Source organism: Felis catus, chromosome E3, assembly GCF_018350175.1.
Source record: "Felis catus isolate Fca126 chromosome E3, F.catus_Fca126_mat1.0, whole genome shotgun sequence".
Classification (NCBI taxonomy): Eukaryota; Metazoa; Chordata; class Mammalia; order Carnivora; family Felidae; genus Felis; species Felis catus.
In genome coordinates this window covers 22,629,082-22,644,332 of record NC_058383.1, presented here as the reverse complement: position 1 = coordinate 22,644,332, position 15,251 = coordinate 22,629,082, and the positions used below count along the sequence as shown (strand labels likewise).

Genomic DNA, 15,251 nt, shown 5'->3' with positions numbered 1-15,251 from the left:
GTGCCCGTAAGAATAAAAAGAGAAGCGCTGGTACTTTCTGATGTGTGACTTACAGACTTACATGTCAATCTGACCTTCCAGTAGCAAAGAGAACTTTCTGTCCTCCCAAAGTATTAAATTCTATCCATTTGGAAAGAGATCCACAGGACAGGGAGAAAAAAATTCGTCGCACATGCTGGTGTCAGCTGATACATCTGATAATCAAACTAATGGAGCCCCCCAAATTTTTTTCTAAGGCAAAAAATCCTTTTATCACTAACACTCATTTCTTACATTATAAGTAATGGGAGAGAAACTTATTTCAAGTACACTGCTGGAAAAGTTTTTTTTTTTAACGCATGAATCCCAAGGACTAGCCAAACCTTTAAAAATATTAAGCAAATTCAATATACACAAGTACTTCACAGACACTGAAAAACTGAAGACTGAGAAAAATATTGGTTTTATAGATTTATTTTCAAAGGGCAAAACAGACAATTTAAATACAAGTCTAAACAGAATTACTCTGTCAAAGGCAGCAATAATGCCAAAACGCGTTCTCACTTCCAGACACTTGCCAGCATCTTCTGATTCTTCTCTCAGTGAAAAAAAGGGGTCTGGCAAAAACAAAGTAAATTCAGTGTTTCTCTTTGGTGCACTGACTTTTAGGGACTTGGAGGTGCTCAATCCAGGGTAACTAAAGTTATAGAACTTGATACAATGTTTAATTTAAAAAGTCAATCACTTGATTAGAGTCTAAATAACAACAGCTAATGTCTACTGACAGGCTTCTTTACCATCAAGCATGGTTGTAAGTGATCTGCATACACTACCAACTTTCTCCACCACAAAATTCCCAGGTAGGTCCTGTCATTATCCCCATTTTACATATGAGGAAGCAGGTTTAGAGGCCAGACAGCCTGCCCAAGGTCACCAGACTTACAGACCCGGACAGAGCTGAGAATCAAGTCCAGTGTCTGACTCCAGAGTCCATCCTCTTACCCAGGAGGCCTCTCCTGCCTGATTAAGCTTCACGCCATCTCACAACTTCTGGGACATCAGGCTGGGCTGGCTTCGGGTGGGTAACTGAGGGCAGTAGAGGGCTCCGCTTCTGGGTTACCTTGCTCAGTGTTTTGTACAAGACTGCTTTTATGAGGAGGGCTGACAATCAAGGAAGTCCTGTCCAAGAATGAATTGTTCACGGCCCGTCTCAAAGATAAAGATGATCACTAAGGCCGGCCCCCTTTGAGTGGCAGATAACCAGAAGGGACCTGCATTTCATAACCAGTGAAAATCTGTCAAGCGTTTCCAATTTTTCCATTTTTCCCAAGTCTTACTTTACTGAAGAACTACAGAGAGATTAATTCTATGGGAGAACAACATTCTGTAAGTCAAATTATTTACCTGATATTTTATTCATAAACATCCTTCTTATCTGCAATGTAATCTACAATTTCTTGTGGACACATTAACTTCTCAGCATCTGTATCAGGGATTTCAAACCCTGCAAAGAAAATGTATAATGCATGAGTGTAGAAAAAATCATTTAAAATTAAAAGCATCTAATGCTTCCTTACCACCCACAAGTACATCAAAATTCTCCAGCAACCCCGAATCCCATTTAAGTTATGGGCCAGTTATGTTCTAGACAATAGTTACATAATGTGTATAACAGCTGTTTTTTTTTTTAAAGATACAATTCATATGATAGAAAACCCACCACCTAAAGTGTAAAATTCAGTGGTTTTTTAGTATATTCACAAGGTTGTACAACCATCACCATTATCTAATTCTAGAACATTTCCATTACCATGTTCCCATCCTACCCCTAACTGATGCAATCGCACTAGTGAGCATAATCTCTGAGGAATTATAACTAAGTTCTGTTCTGTAGGATGGCACAGAAGCCCCTTGGCTTTCATTCAGGCAACTTACCCAAAAACTGCTGTGGAGCCTTAAAGAGGTCTCCGGTGCACAACTGTCTGAGAAAGCCACGTAACCTGGGAGTGTGCATGGGAGGCTCCGCAGGAAACCAGGCCTCTACGTGTGTGTGTTCTGGGCACACCCAGTTACTTCTCTGGGCACGGTCACTTTGGCCTAGCTACGAGAGGTGCTGAGGTGTGTTCAGTGTCTCCATAGGTGAGGTTCTGCTTGAGGTGGAGCCCCCACCTCAAGCATCTAAGTCCATCCTCCCCCAGGCCTTTCCTGGTCACTCAGCCCTTGGCACCACACCGGGCACCCTACTGGCCCTGTACCAAGTGGGTTCTAATTGCAGGCACCGTCCCTAGCGTTGACTTCACCTGATGCTCACCTGATGCTAAGTAAGCAGGCGTGTATGTGGTGGGGGTGCTGTTTCTATTTCTATATTTGATTCAAATCCCGATTCTGACTCCCAGCATTTCATACACCTAATTACACTGTGCAGACCCCAGACTTAGCCTTTTACCAAATTCGTCCTCCATGGCCATGATAATCTCCACTTGGTCCAAACTGTCTAAGCCCAGGTCTTTCATAAAGTGGGAATTTACCGAGAGCTGCAAGAAAGGAATGCCAAATGCAAAATTCAGTCCGTGATGACATTTGTTTCTCAAAGTAACAGGGAGGTACAATGTCAATTAATCATTAGGTAGAAGAGGTTTCTTAAAGAGGCCATATTTTAAATAGTGATAACCAGCAGTTTATGTTTAACCTGTGACAGCATTATATCTTAACTTATTCAACCTTGTTTTGAAATGGTTAACAATATATACAAGGCTTAGCAATGGATTTCACTTTATGTATTTCACTAAGATCTTTGATTTTTGCTCTGAAAAACTATCCTGGAGATGTAATGTACAACACGGTGATTATAATAACACTGCATTGCATATCTGGAAGTTGCTAGGAGAGCAGATCTTAAAAGCTATCATTATAAGAGGGGCGCCCGAGTGGCTCAGTCAGTTAAGCTACCTGACTTCAGCTCAGGTCATGATCTCACGGTTTGTGAGTTTGAGCCCTGTGTCGGGCTCTGTGCTGACAGCTCAGAGCCTGGAGTCTGCTTCAGATTCTGTGTCTCCCTCTCTCTCTGCCCCTCTCCTACTTATGCTCTGTCTCTCTCTCTATCAAAAATAAATGTATAAAAATTTTTAAAAAATGTCATCATAAGAAAAAAGTTTCTGTAACTATGTGTGGTTATAGATATTAACCAGACTTAACTGTGATCAATTCAAAATGTTATATAAATATCATGATGTTGTATACCTGAAACTAACATAATGTTATTGCCAATCAGATCTCAATAATAAAAACCCCTCTATCCTACCTATACAGTACATTCAGTTATTAAAGAGGGAATTTATGTACCACTGTGAGAAAAATACTAGTGGATAAATTAAAAAGCAACACGCAGAACAGTGTTTACAGTATTCTACCACTTGCGTTTTAAAAAGGGTAGGCGATAAGGATCACATAGTACATAAAGTATACATACATGTACAAACGTGTATACTTCCTTGTGTATGTACTGAGTATCTCTGGAAAGATACACAAGAACCTGGTTCCACTGGCTGCGTCCCAGAAAGGGAACCATGTGGCTAGGAGTCAGGGAGACTTTTTGCTGAATATCCCTTTGAACCCTCTGAATTCTGTACCATTGATTAAATGCTAATTTAAAGAAAAACATTAAGCCACGTCAGTTACCTTTTCAGGGTCGATCTTGTCATAGAGTTTCAAGACATAAAGAACACGGTCCTTGATTCCCTCTAACGTCAAAGGGGGCGCATCACTATACTGGCGGCACAACTGCGTTACTGGAACCTAAAGCAAGGAAAGGCAGGAACAAAGCGGTGTTGAACCGAACATGCCTCTAGGTCAATGCACTAGCCCCCAGATGCCTTCCACAGGGCTTCTGGCACTTCAGAGAACCCACATCCTCTGATTCTACTCTGGCCATTAGGCCACCCGGGGTCACAACGCTGGGTTGTTTCAGAAGCCCTAGCGGTTTAGCAGCATAAAAATGGGCCTCCTTCCCCCTCAGAGCCAGGACTGCCCCGTCTGGCCCAGGCAGACTTTCTGCCACTAAAACCAGATAGGGTCTGCAGATAAGTCGAAGTCTTCCTGTGGCCCCTTCTGCAGCACTCCTGCCACTCTGAGGCACTGCCACCGTTAACAGGCATGCCTGAGTCAAAGTAACCCACCTGGAAAGAGCTGTCACGGTAAATGGAGAGGCAGCTCACCCTGAGGGCCACACCGCAGGTCTAAAATGGCCCCAGCAGTGATTACACTGACCTTGGCCAGGGCAAATGAGCCAACTACCAGCCCGAAGGAGATGAGGGAGCCCGACAGTCCTTATGGTCCAATTTGTTTCCCTTCAGGGTAGGCTTGCCTTACCGCCACCAGCAAAACCATGAGGCTTTCTGGGTTTTACCGTGATGGGACTGGTATCTCAAATGTCTCTGGTACTAGCCTACTTGATATTTAGCTAGGTATTAGAGTCTTGGATGGATTCTTTCACCAAATCTGAAAAGAAGTCCAACTCACAGCTCAGCGGGCTTAACGCTGTGGAAGGGACAATGCAGAACAAGAGAAACAAAACAGCTGTCTGATACTTCTGCTCACAATGAAGTCCCTAATCTGAACTGGTGTGTTTACCTTTTAAAGTTGATTTTAAACCTGCAGTTTTGAGTTCTTAGGGCAATTTCCCATAGAAAGTGGGTTTGTGTGTTGGGGCTCAGGTCTCTGAGACTGACAGAGGTCTATGAAAATCATAATTAAAAATGCTGCTGAATGAACCAAACCTGTATATACCTCTATATAAGAAATATTTATCTTGCAAACAACAAAAAAAAATCACATACTGAAATCAGGTTTAATCAGCAAGCTATAAAGAGATTAGATGAAGAGCTTTATGGCTATTCTAAGGTATTTCTGAGTCCTTTCAGAGTTTAAGAGCACTTATTATCTTTGGCCAAATGTGTAGTGTCCTTTCCTTTCCAACTGCAGTGTGAGTTAAGGAGACTGCCGCTCTGGGACCATCTCTGGGCCTACTTAACCACAATCACTAGAAGTCTCCACAAGCCACAAGTAAAATGAAGCAGCAGAAGGGACCAAAGAGAGGAGAAAGGAGTTAATAGTGGTGATGACAGGAAAGAACTCTGAGGGGGAAGGATCTGGCAGAGGCCTTGTCTGTGCACATCAGGAAGAGGTATGAGGGGGAATTCCTGCTGAGGAGGAAGGGAAAACGGGAGGCTGTGCTGCAGAGCCCACGAGGGAGGAAGCCAGTGAAGGCACATCTGCACACAACTACCCAAGTGGCCCACTAGGTGTCAGCACCGTCCCCAGCAGCACTGGCAGGTGCACGCACTTGGGTCAGGTGGGCACCACATGATAGTGATGAAAATAAAAGGGTCGCCACCCGGAGAGCACATGCCAGTCCAAAATGGGGGGCTACCGTGGGCTCGGTATAGGGCAGGCAGGTGCAGTGGGGGACGGCTCAGACTCTGGAATAAGACGCCTATGTTTGTACCCTGGCACTAGCTCTTTCTTACTAGCTGTGTGGCCCTGGGCAAGTTACTTAATCCTTCTATGTCTCAGTTTCCCTATCTGTAGAATGAGGACAAGCAGCAGTACAAAGCTCACAGCACTGCTTGAGGCATCACCGAGAGAGCGTGCAGGGCTCAGAACAGCCCGGCTCATCCACAGTGAGTGCTCTGGAGGCCTGCCTAGGAGGATCAGGGTAATGACCTGCCAATCTGAGGCTCTGGTGGTAATGTGGCCCCTAAGTACTTGATCCCACTCGTTCCCTCTCATGCCCCCCCACCTTCTGGTCTCTTTATGGACTTCTTACCCTAGGCTGGACTATGGCACTGCGCTAGGCACTTTACAACCATCATCTCCTTCATTCTGACAATAGTCCCAGTTTACGACAGGAAACTGAGACAAAGAAAAGTTAGGAATCCAGCCCCAGGTCTCCCAGCTTGGCCTCTCGGGAGGGTCTTATTGCCTCCTTCCTGCTGGACTCAGCTATTTAAAAAAAGAGAGAGAGAGAGAGAGGCACACAGAATGGGAACGGACACCCCTGCAGTGTCCCCAACAATCAACGTTTTTGGTGTTGTTTTCCCCAAGATCTACACTAAACAATTCTATGTGACGTAAGTCACCTCCTACAGCCATCAGAGAAGGCATTGTATGCAGGCAAAGAGTAACTACCCGCTAGACCAGTAGAGACAAATTACCTGGTTCATTTCCCTCAACATCCATCCATCTCTACTCGGGCGCATCTCTGACTAAGGGAAACTGAGGAACCTCAGTTTAAAGCTAAGGAGACAGCTTCAAAGGCCATCTCTATCAACTGCCCCCCCTCCCCAAACAGCTCCACCCGGGTCGCAGACATTTTGACGTCGGTTTGGAAATCCTTACGTGTCCCCAGAACACCTGCTCGCAGACCTCTATTCCTTATTTGCCCCCTGGTGCTCTGGCCAGAGACCAACGTCCACCCTTCCCAGTGTCTCACCATCATGTTTACTGGGTCACCCAGCCTGGCTGACTGGGAGGAAAGATCTCCCTTATTCAACAAACCTTGTTTCACATTTACTCCCTGCAACCTACACAGAACACCCACATTCCTTAGCGCCCTTCACTACATGCCTACATCTACCTCAACTCAGGTCTCCCCTCCATTCCACTGGCACCCGAGGGTCAACCATAAGAGTGCCAGGCTCCTCCTGGTCTTTGCATGTGCTGTCACACCCTGGCCTGAGTGCGTGAGAAACTGCCGCCTTTGAGACCCTGCTCACCGGAGGCACTAGGTAGGTCCCTCTTCTGTGCTGTACACGCACCCTGTTCTCACACATGGCTATGTCTCAGCAGCCCGTGAGCTGTACCTCCTGTGCCTAGCACTGTGCTGTAGGCTGGAACTACAAAGATAAATAAAATATGACCGCTACCCTCAGAGGAGCTTTTATGGCGTAATGGGAAAGACCAATCCACAGAGATTATTTCAGTTGTAATAAAAATGTAGCAAGAGCCATGACAGATGTATTTGTAGGCTGCTTCAGGAACAAAGTCGTCATTCAGTCCTTGACAGGCAAGGAAGAAACAGATACCAAACCTGGAGTCAGCCCTGAAAGGACAGGGTTATTCAAGAAGGGAAGGTCAGGCCAAGAAAAAGAACTGAGGCCTGAAAGTGTAGCCGGTGTGTTTGGTAAGGAGACTGAAGGGTAAGGTGGTTCGCAGACAGGCTCTGAGGCTGAAGAGGCAGGGCCCAGGGCTGCAGAGACCTGAGTAAGACAAAACAGCTGGGCTTTCCCTGCACAAGCATTCTGCCTTCATCTGGGTACCGTGCCCCATAGAACACTTAGAAGTCTTCTTTGTGCTTTGCCTTTGACACAGTTCAGATTTGGGGCCTGCCTGGGTCAAGAATAAGACATCCAAGTTCCATTTTAGGCCACCACCCTTGTTTTTCTTACCTTCGATTTTATACTGTCATATTTTTACATCCAGGAGACCTGCTTCATAGCTCCTTTTAGGGGGCAGGGATGAGTCAGAATATAAATGAATAACTAGTTCCCCTGGAGTCAGCATAGTGGATAGATTTGAGGAGAAAAAAATCTAATGGAAAAGAATGGGTGGAATAAGCAATAGTCCAGATGAAATGAGCGAGGGCTGGAGGTGGAAGTTTGGGGTAACTGGGAGACAGGCAGTAACAAACCAAGAGAGTGAAGAGACAGACCAGGAAGAGAGTGTGGTAAGCGATCTCTGGAACTTACCAACATTTAAGGATTAGAAAGTGTCCCAACAGGGTAGGAGCAGAGAGACAGGGAAAAAGGGCGAACCACAACAAACAGTGTAGAACAATCTAGAGAACACCAGCAGGGAATGAGCTGGCAAGTTTAACACGAGGCCACAGAATGTCCAATGAGTTATTAACTGGTGTCTTTCCTTTGTATCTCTCTACCTTCAACAGCTAGAATAAGGTCTGGCCCATAGCTGTCCTGTTCCTTTGAAAGAACAAGTGTTTACTCACTCTCACTTCAATCAGCAAAGGATGTAAGGTGGTTAAATGGGAGCACTTGGTCAAAATCACTTTGTAAATATAAATAAAATAGTTTTTCTGCTGTATACATGAACCAAGCAGAGGTAGTGGAACATCTCTGAGCACCCTTCCATTCAAGCTGTGGTCCAAGGACCAGTGGCACCAGGATCTTCTGGGAGCCTACTATAAATGAAGACTCTTGGGCCCTTTCCCAGACACTGTATTTTAGCCCAAGTGATCTGTAACAATCAAGTCTGAGAATCAGTGCTCTATGAATAGGGGCAATCATTTTGCATTTTAACCTACAATGGAAATCCCTCTCAGGAAGAAAACACTCAACAACTCTACATACTGCCCTTTACCTCTTAACTTCAAGGTGACAGTTTCAACCTTTTGATTCAGGCAATGGGGCCAATGCCCTATGAATTAATCCATCACACGGTCATCTCAACCCTAGCCACAGAAAAGAATCACTTGGTGACTTTTAAAAACAGACACCCAGGCCCCAACTCTAGAAATAATGATTGACTTGGCCTGGGCATCCTTATTGTTATATTCTAATATGTTGTCAATACTGAAATATTGAAACCACTATTGAGGCCACTGGTTTGGGGGGGTTCTCAACTTGACCCTGAGAGTCTATTCTACCTTAGGGCAGTAGTTCTTGATCTTGGCCCAACCCTTTAGTCACCTGGGGAGCATAAATGAAAATCCATGCCAGGGCCTCATCTCTGATAAGTAAATCAAAATGCACAGTGGTGGGGAGGAGGGGGTAAGGGATTTCTTCCCCCTTCTTTTAAGCTGCTCAGGTGATCTGAATGTGCAGCAAGGGTTGAGGGTGGAAAATGACTGCCCTAAAGACAATTTCTGCCTCACAAAGGTTTCATCCGACAGAAAGGCTAAATACTGCTTTTTTTCCTATCTTTCCTTCAGGAAGCAAGTGAACAGGCAAAAGGCATTACAGGGAGAAATCCCGAACGAGAAATGCTCTGGAGAAGGTTATAGGCCAGTGTGGCTTCCTTTTTGCACCTTGTCATTAGTTTTTCCCTAGAAAGCTATCACGGTATTTGTCATTATAACTACAACTAACAGAAACCAGTATTTTGAAAGCTTACCAAGCACCGCAACTAGGTGCTCTACCTACAACATGCTCTCAAAATCTCGTTGCAACTCCATAGAGACTAGTACCCCAACTTTATCAGCCGTTCAGACTGATATTAGGAAGGTAATGGACTTGCTCAAAGTTTCGAAAAGTGGGAGCCAGCATTTACACCCAGGGGTGTTTGGAGGGTCTGTGCTCCGGCTCTTAAGCACTAGAACACCCGAGCTCCCAGCAGGGGTCAACCAAGCACCATGAGGTAGTGGGACAGGCATTGAGCCAGATGTCCCCTGGCCACCCCCGCCGCGGCTGGCGTGCCCCGCTGTCTGACCCCTCCCCCCCACCCCGATCCCTGACCCCTGCCAAGCCCGCAGCAAAGTCACCGCGAGTCACCTGCGCGAGCACCGAGGCAGGATGCGGAACCCCAGGCCTCGTCCGGGCCCCCGCGGGGCAGAGGGTGTTGCTGAGCGGCCGGACTGCGGCCAGCGTGGGGACCCGGGGCAGCGGCGCGAAGGCCGCAGGCAGTCGGCGGACACAAGCGGAAAGGACACGAGCCGCCATGGCTACGCTGACCCAGGATGCACTGCGCCGCGCCCGCCGGCCCAGTTTCCTCTCTGCTCCGCGCAGGGGACGCACAGAGCGGCGCAGCCTGTCGCCACTGGCCGTAGCGTCCCCTGGCGGCTCCTGGTGGCACTGAGCCCTCCTGGAGTGCGGTCCAGCCCTCCAGGGCAAGAGGCGACCAGCCGCTAGCGCCAGAACTAGGACCTCGTGCTTAGTGTCTTTCCCTAAACACTAATATGTGACACAGGAAAGGAACTTAGTTTTATTTATTCTCCGAAAGTTGTGAAATACATTTGTTTAAAAGGGTTTCTTTTTTTAATGTTTATTTTATTTATTTTGAGAGAGAGAGAGCGCAAGTAGGGACGGGGCAGAGAGAGAGAGGGAAAGAGAAAACTGAGCAGGCTGTCCGCTGTCAGGCTGTTAGCGCGGAGCTGCAGGCAGGGGGGCTCCAACCCACCAACTGTGAGATCACCACCGGAGCAGAAATCAAGAGTCCGATGCTTAACTGACTGAGCCACCCAGCGCCCCGTTTAAAAGTTTGATGCTGCAGTTACTCCACAGGTATCAAAATTACTTAATATTAATCAAAATTATTTAATATAATCAAAATAATTATAAACAATATAAATGTGAAAAAATCAGAATCAATTTAAATACATGTTGGCTAATAAATGTGGGAACTACAAGAAAACAATATACAACTTTTAAAACTTAATAGTTCACAAAAATGGAGTAAGTGGGAGAAATTTAAACTGCTAATCTCATACTTTCTTAGCCAGTAAATTGAAATGACTCCAAACTCGGAAAATTGCCTGGATGAACAGTCCAATAATGCCTTCAGTCTTCTGTCTAGTTTTCTTTTAAGTTTTTATTTTTATTTATTTTGACAGATAGTGGGGGAGGGGCAGAGACAGGGAAAGAGAGAATCTCAAACAGGCTCCTTGAATGTCAGCACAGAGCCCCACGTAGGGCTCAAACCCACGAACCGTGAGATCATGACCTGAGCCGAAACCAAGAGTGGGACACTCAACTGACTGAGCCACCCGGGCGCCCCTTTGTTTCTTTTCACTTTTGTTAAATTCTAATATACAGTAGAGCTAGGCAGTAATTCCAGTTCGGTAATGAATGAACAAACACTGAGCACATACTTGATGTAGTAGGCATGAAGAGTATTGCTGTGAGGCCCCTGCCCTTCAGAGGTACACAGGCTAATGAGGGGGACTGTGACATTAAGCAATACATTAAATACCGTGTCTTAAATTTAGAGCGTATGTTCAGAGTGCTCAGAGGGTGGGCAGTTAGCACAACACGGGGGAGTTCCAGAAATGCTCCGTGGAAGATGACAAATTAGCAGGGGAAGTAGATCAAGGCGGAGGCAAAGGCTATTCCAGGCAGAAAAGACAGTTTGGCATGAACTACAAACAGCTCGTTATGGCAAGAGTATTGATTATGTGGGGAATGGAGTCAGGAAGCTAGAAAGGTGTCCAGGGAGCTTGTGATGCATGTTGGCAAACCTGAACTTTACTGTTCAATTGAAGGGGTTGACCAGGGGAGTGATAAGGTCCCACTCTAGCAACAGAATCTGTGGATTTATGGAGGACAGGGGTGGGGGGGTGAAGGTGGCCAGAAGGGCCTGACCTGTGGCAGGGGCCATGGGCATGAAAGACCTGAACTGGAAAGAGATTTAGGAGGGAAAAGAAAGCAGCAGGGCTAAGTGAATGCATGATTAGATAGGAGAGGAAGGAATCTCAGATTTTTGGCTTAGTGGGTAATGGTGTCAGCAGTTGAAACAGAACACACAAGGGGGAAGATAGCTCATTCTAGTGCTTCTAGATCATTTGGTAATAGTCAGTTGGACATAGGACTGGGAAGCTCAGAGAAGAGACTAGGGCTGGATGCAGGTGGGGATGAAAACCTCTGGAATACCTCCATTCTGAAAACGTAGGGTTTTGGGGGCACTTGGGTGGCTCAGTTGGTTAAGCATCCGACTCTTGATTTGGGTTCAAGTCATGATCTCACGGTTCGTGAGGGTGCATACTGCTCATGTGCACTCTCTCTCAAAATAAATAAAATAGGGGCACCCGGCTGGCTCAGTCGGTTAGGCGTCCGACTTTGGCTCAGGTCATGATCTCACAGTTCGGCTCGTTGAGTTCGAGCCCCGCATGGGGCTTTGTGCTGACTGCTCGGAGTCTGGAGCCTGCTTCAGCTTCTTTGTCTCCCTCTCTCTCTGCCCCTCCCCCGCTCACACTCTGTCTCTGTCTCTGTCTCTCTCTCCCAAAAGTAAAATAAACATTAAAACTTTTTTTAAATAAATAAAGGCTGAAAGTGTAGATTATTTTTTCAAAAAGCTTGACTAGGAAGAAAGGAGTGTAATATTAGGGGTATATAAGAGGTCAGTGGAGGAGGCCTCTGGCCTTGTTTTTAGACTAGGAGAAACTTTGGCATGTTTATGGGCTTAAGAAGAAAGGAAGTTGAAGACATAGGGCAAAAGAGAGAAGTGGCAGTCAGTACAGGTCCCTGGGAACAGGAGAGGATGAGACAATAGTGTAAATGGGCTTGAAGGAAGGAGGGACAACTGGTGGGTTGGGGGGTGATGTATGGAGGAAGCTGACAGTTGATGTTTATACATCCTTTGATGGGGGTGCTACTGGAAAGCACCAGTGCCCTCTCTGAAATCTTCCCAGCTCCTGAGGATTTGATCCCAATCTTAATATTCAGCCTTTCACCCTACAAACCATGGAGACTGACATTTTCTCTCTAGGTGTTTGCTGAAGGAAAAAGTAGGTCTCTTAAAGTGTATTATTTATTTATTTATTTATTTATTTATATTATTATTATTATTATTAATGTTTATTTATTTTTGAGACAGAGAGAGACAGAGCATGAACAGGGGAGGGGCAGAGAGAGAGGGAGACACAGAATCGGAAGCAGGCTCCAAGCTCCGAGCCATCAGCCCAGAGCCTGACGCGGGGCTCGAACTCGCAGACCGCGAGATCATGACCTGAGCTGAAGTCGGACGCCCAACCGACTGAACCACCCAGGCACCCCTAAAGTGTATCATTTAAATAAGAGGTGATTTATTATTTTTGACCAAAAGGACGAAATGTAACAGAAATACAGACAGGTCGTGGGAAGAGAGGGTTCCAATTGTGGGCTTAGCAGGGGGGGCTCTTCCTGAGTGCCCCCCCTTCTGTTAATGCTGCACGGTCACATCACAGGTCTGTCCTGGAGTGTCACCAGAAAGGAGCAATCAGTCTGGTCTGTCACTGGTGGCTTAAGCAGATCTAATGGGCCCTGCTCCTCAGACTCCAATGAGATTTTCTGGTCCAGTTTTCTGCGGAAATAGAAGGCTGCCTAATAAGCAGTGCAATGATGGCGATGGAATCAGGATGCTGGAGAAGCCTGGTGACCACTGCCTGCACTGCCACGGACAGTCTGGTTGGCATCACCAGCAGCAGGATGATTCCTGAGGCTCTGTTTTCCCTCCCCAAGACTGGAAAGCCTCAGCTCAGGTATCACCTCCTAAGAAAGGCCTTCAGGGACCACCCTATCTAAAATAACAGATCTATTCGAGCCCCGCGTCAGGCTCTGGGCTGATGGCTCGGAGCCTGGAGCCTGTTTCCGATTCTGTGTCTCCCTCTCTCTCTGCCCCTCCCCCGTTCATGCTCTGTCTCTCTCTGTCCCAAAAATAAATAAACGTTAAAATAACAGATCTGCAGGGGACGCCTGGGTGGCTCAGTTGGTTGAGCAACAGACTCCTGATTTCGGCTCAGGTCATGATCCCAGGGTAGTGGGTTTGAGCGCCGTGTCAGGCTCCACGCTGAGACTGGAGCCTAATTAAGTTCCTCTCTCTGTCTCTCTGTGCCCCTCCCCTGCTTGCTCTCTAAACGAACAAATATATCTGTAAAAATAAGATAACACACCTCCTATACTCCCTCGCTATCCCTCCCCCTACTTTATTGTTCTTCATTGTACTTATCTCACTGCTTCCCAGCTTTTTTTGTCTGTTGGTGGGGGGAGATGTTTATTTTTATTTTCTGTCTTCCCACTAGAACGTAAACTCCACGAGAACAGACTGCCTGGTTTGCTCACTGCTGTAGCAACTAGCACATAACAACTAGCATATAACAGATACTCAATATCTTAATGAACATACAAATTTCACAACAGTGGGATGGTACTCCACAGTCTATTTTATTTTTATTTACTTATTTTCTGAAGTTTATTTATTTATTTAGTAATCTTTACTCCCACCATAGGGCTGGAACTCAGGACCCAGAGGTCAAGAGTTGCATGTTCTTCCGACTGAGCCCCTATACAGTCTATTTTAAATTAAAGGCACTACATGTTACTATATTTGGATTTAACACAAGAAACAGAGGGGCGCCCGGGTGGCTCAGTCAGTTGAGTGTCCCACTCTTGGTTTCGGCTCAGGTCATGATCTCACGGTTCGTGGGTTTGAGCCCTACGTGGGGCTCTGTGCTGACATTCAAGGAGCCTGTTTGAGATTCTCTTTCCCTCTCTCTGCCCCTCCCCCACTATCTCTGTCAAAATAAATAAAAATAAAAACTTTAAAGAAAACTAGACAGAAGATTGAAGGCATTATTGGACTGTTCATCCAGGCAATTTTCCGAGTTTGGAGTCATTTCAATTTACTGGCTAAGAAAGTATGAGATTAGCATGTTTTGTCATCTTCCACGGAGATTTCTGGAACTCCCCCGTGTTGTGCTAACTGCCCACCCTCTGAGCACTCTGAACATGCGCTCTAAATTTAAGACACGGTATTTAATGTATTGCTTAGTGTCACAGTTCCCCTCATTAGCCTGTGTACCTCTGAAGGGCAGGGGCCTCACTCTTCATGCCTGCTACATCAAGGCAATACATCAAGGGGCAATACTCTTCATGCCTACTACATCATGTGCTCAGTGTTTGTTCAGTCATTACCGAACTGGAATTACTGCCTAGCTCTACTGTTTTCTTGACTCTTAAATCTTAGAGACAGTATGTTTCTCAGGATTCCTGAGTAAATTAAATCTTTGTGAAAAGCCCTTTATTATCTTTATGTGCTAGCAAATAAAAGTATCTCATTCATGCCAGAGATAGTGGGAACAGAATGAGTGTAAAAAAGTTAAATCTTTTATGCAAGTGTATCAAGGGGAAATTATGAAGTTGCCAAAAACCATTCGAGTAAACACCATAAAAAGGTATTTTTAAAAGAGAAGTAATTGGGGCACGTGGGTGGCTCATTCGGTTAAGTGTCTGACTTTGGCTCAGATCATGATCTTGTGGTTCATGAGTTCGAGCCCCACGTTGGCCTCTCTGTACTGAGAGCTCAGAGCCTGGAGCCTGCTTTGGATTCTGTGTCTCCCTCTCTCTCTGCCCCTCTCTCTGCTCACATTCTGTCTCTCTCAAAAATAAATATTAAAAAAAAAAGTAGTACAAATAGGTTATATGGATCATGAATATATACTCTCAGTAAGAATGTTGAGCAAATAAATACTTATCATATGGGACAAAATTTCCAATGATACCACCAGATTGGGACTGTAAACATCTGTCTCTCAAAGTCACACAGGCAAAGGTAAAGATGATGGGCTCAGG

The 15,251-nt window shown here is 45.7% G+C and overlaps 1 protein-coding gene across 2 annotated transcripts; it reads right to left on the bottom strand.

Moving 5' to 3' along the window:
- Window positions 1-437: 437 nt before the first annotated feature.
- On the bottom strand, window positions 438-9,689 carry NDUFAB1 (NADH:ubiquinone oxidoreductase subunit AB1). 2 transcript variants are annotated; one of them, XM_011290619.4, is made up of 5 exons: window positions 9,483-9,687; window positions 3,658-3,774; window positions 2,426-2,513; window positions 1,384-1,483; window positions 438-596 (listed from the first exon to the last, which is right to left on the bottom strand). In XM_011290619.4, exons 1-4 carry the CDS (start codon window positions 9,648-9,650, stop codon window positions 1,392-1,394), a joined length of 465 nt encoding a protein of 154 aa, XP_011288921.1. In that variant the 5' UTR covers window positions 9,651-9,687; the 3' UTR covers window positions 438-596; window positions 1,384-1,391. The 2 variants fall into 2 exon arrangements, with proteins under 2 accessions (XP_011288921.1, XP_011288922.1); XM_011290620.4 differs by having other exon boundaries at window positions 577-1,250; window positions 9,483-9,689.
- Between the last annotated feature and the right edge of the window lie 5,562 nt (window positions 9,690-15,251).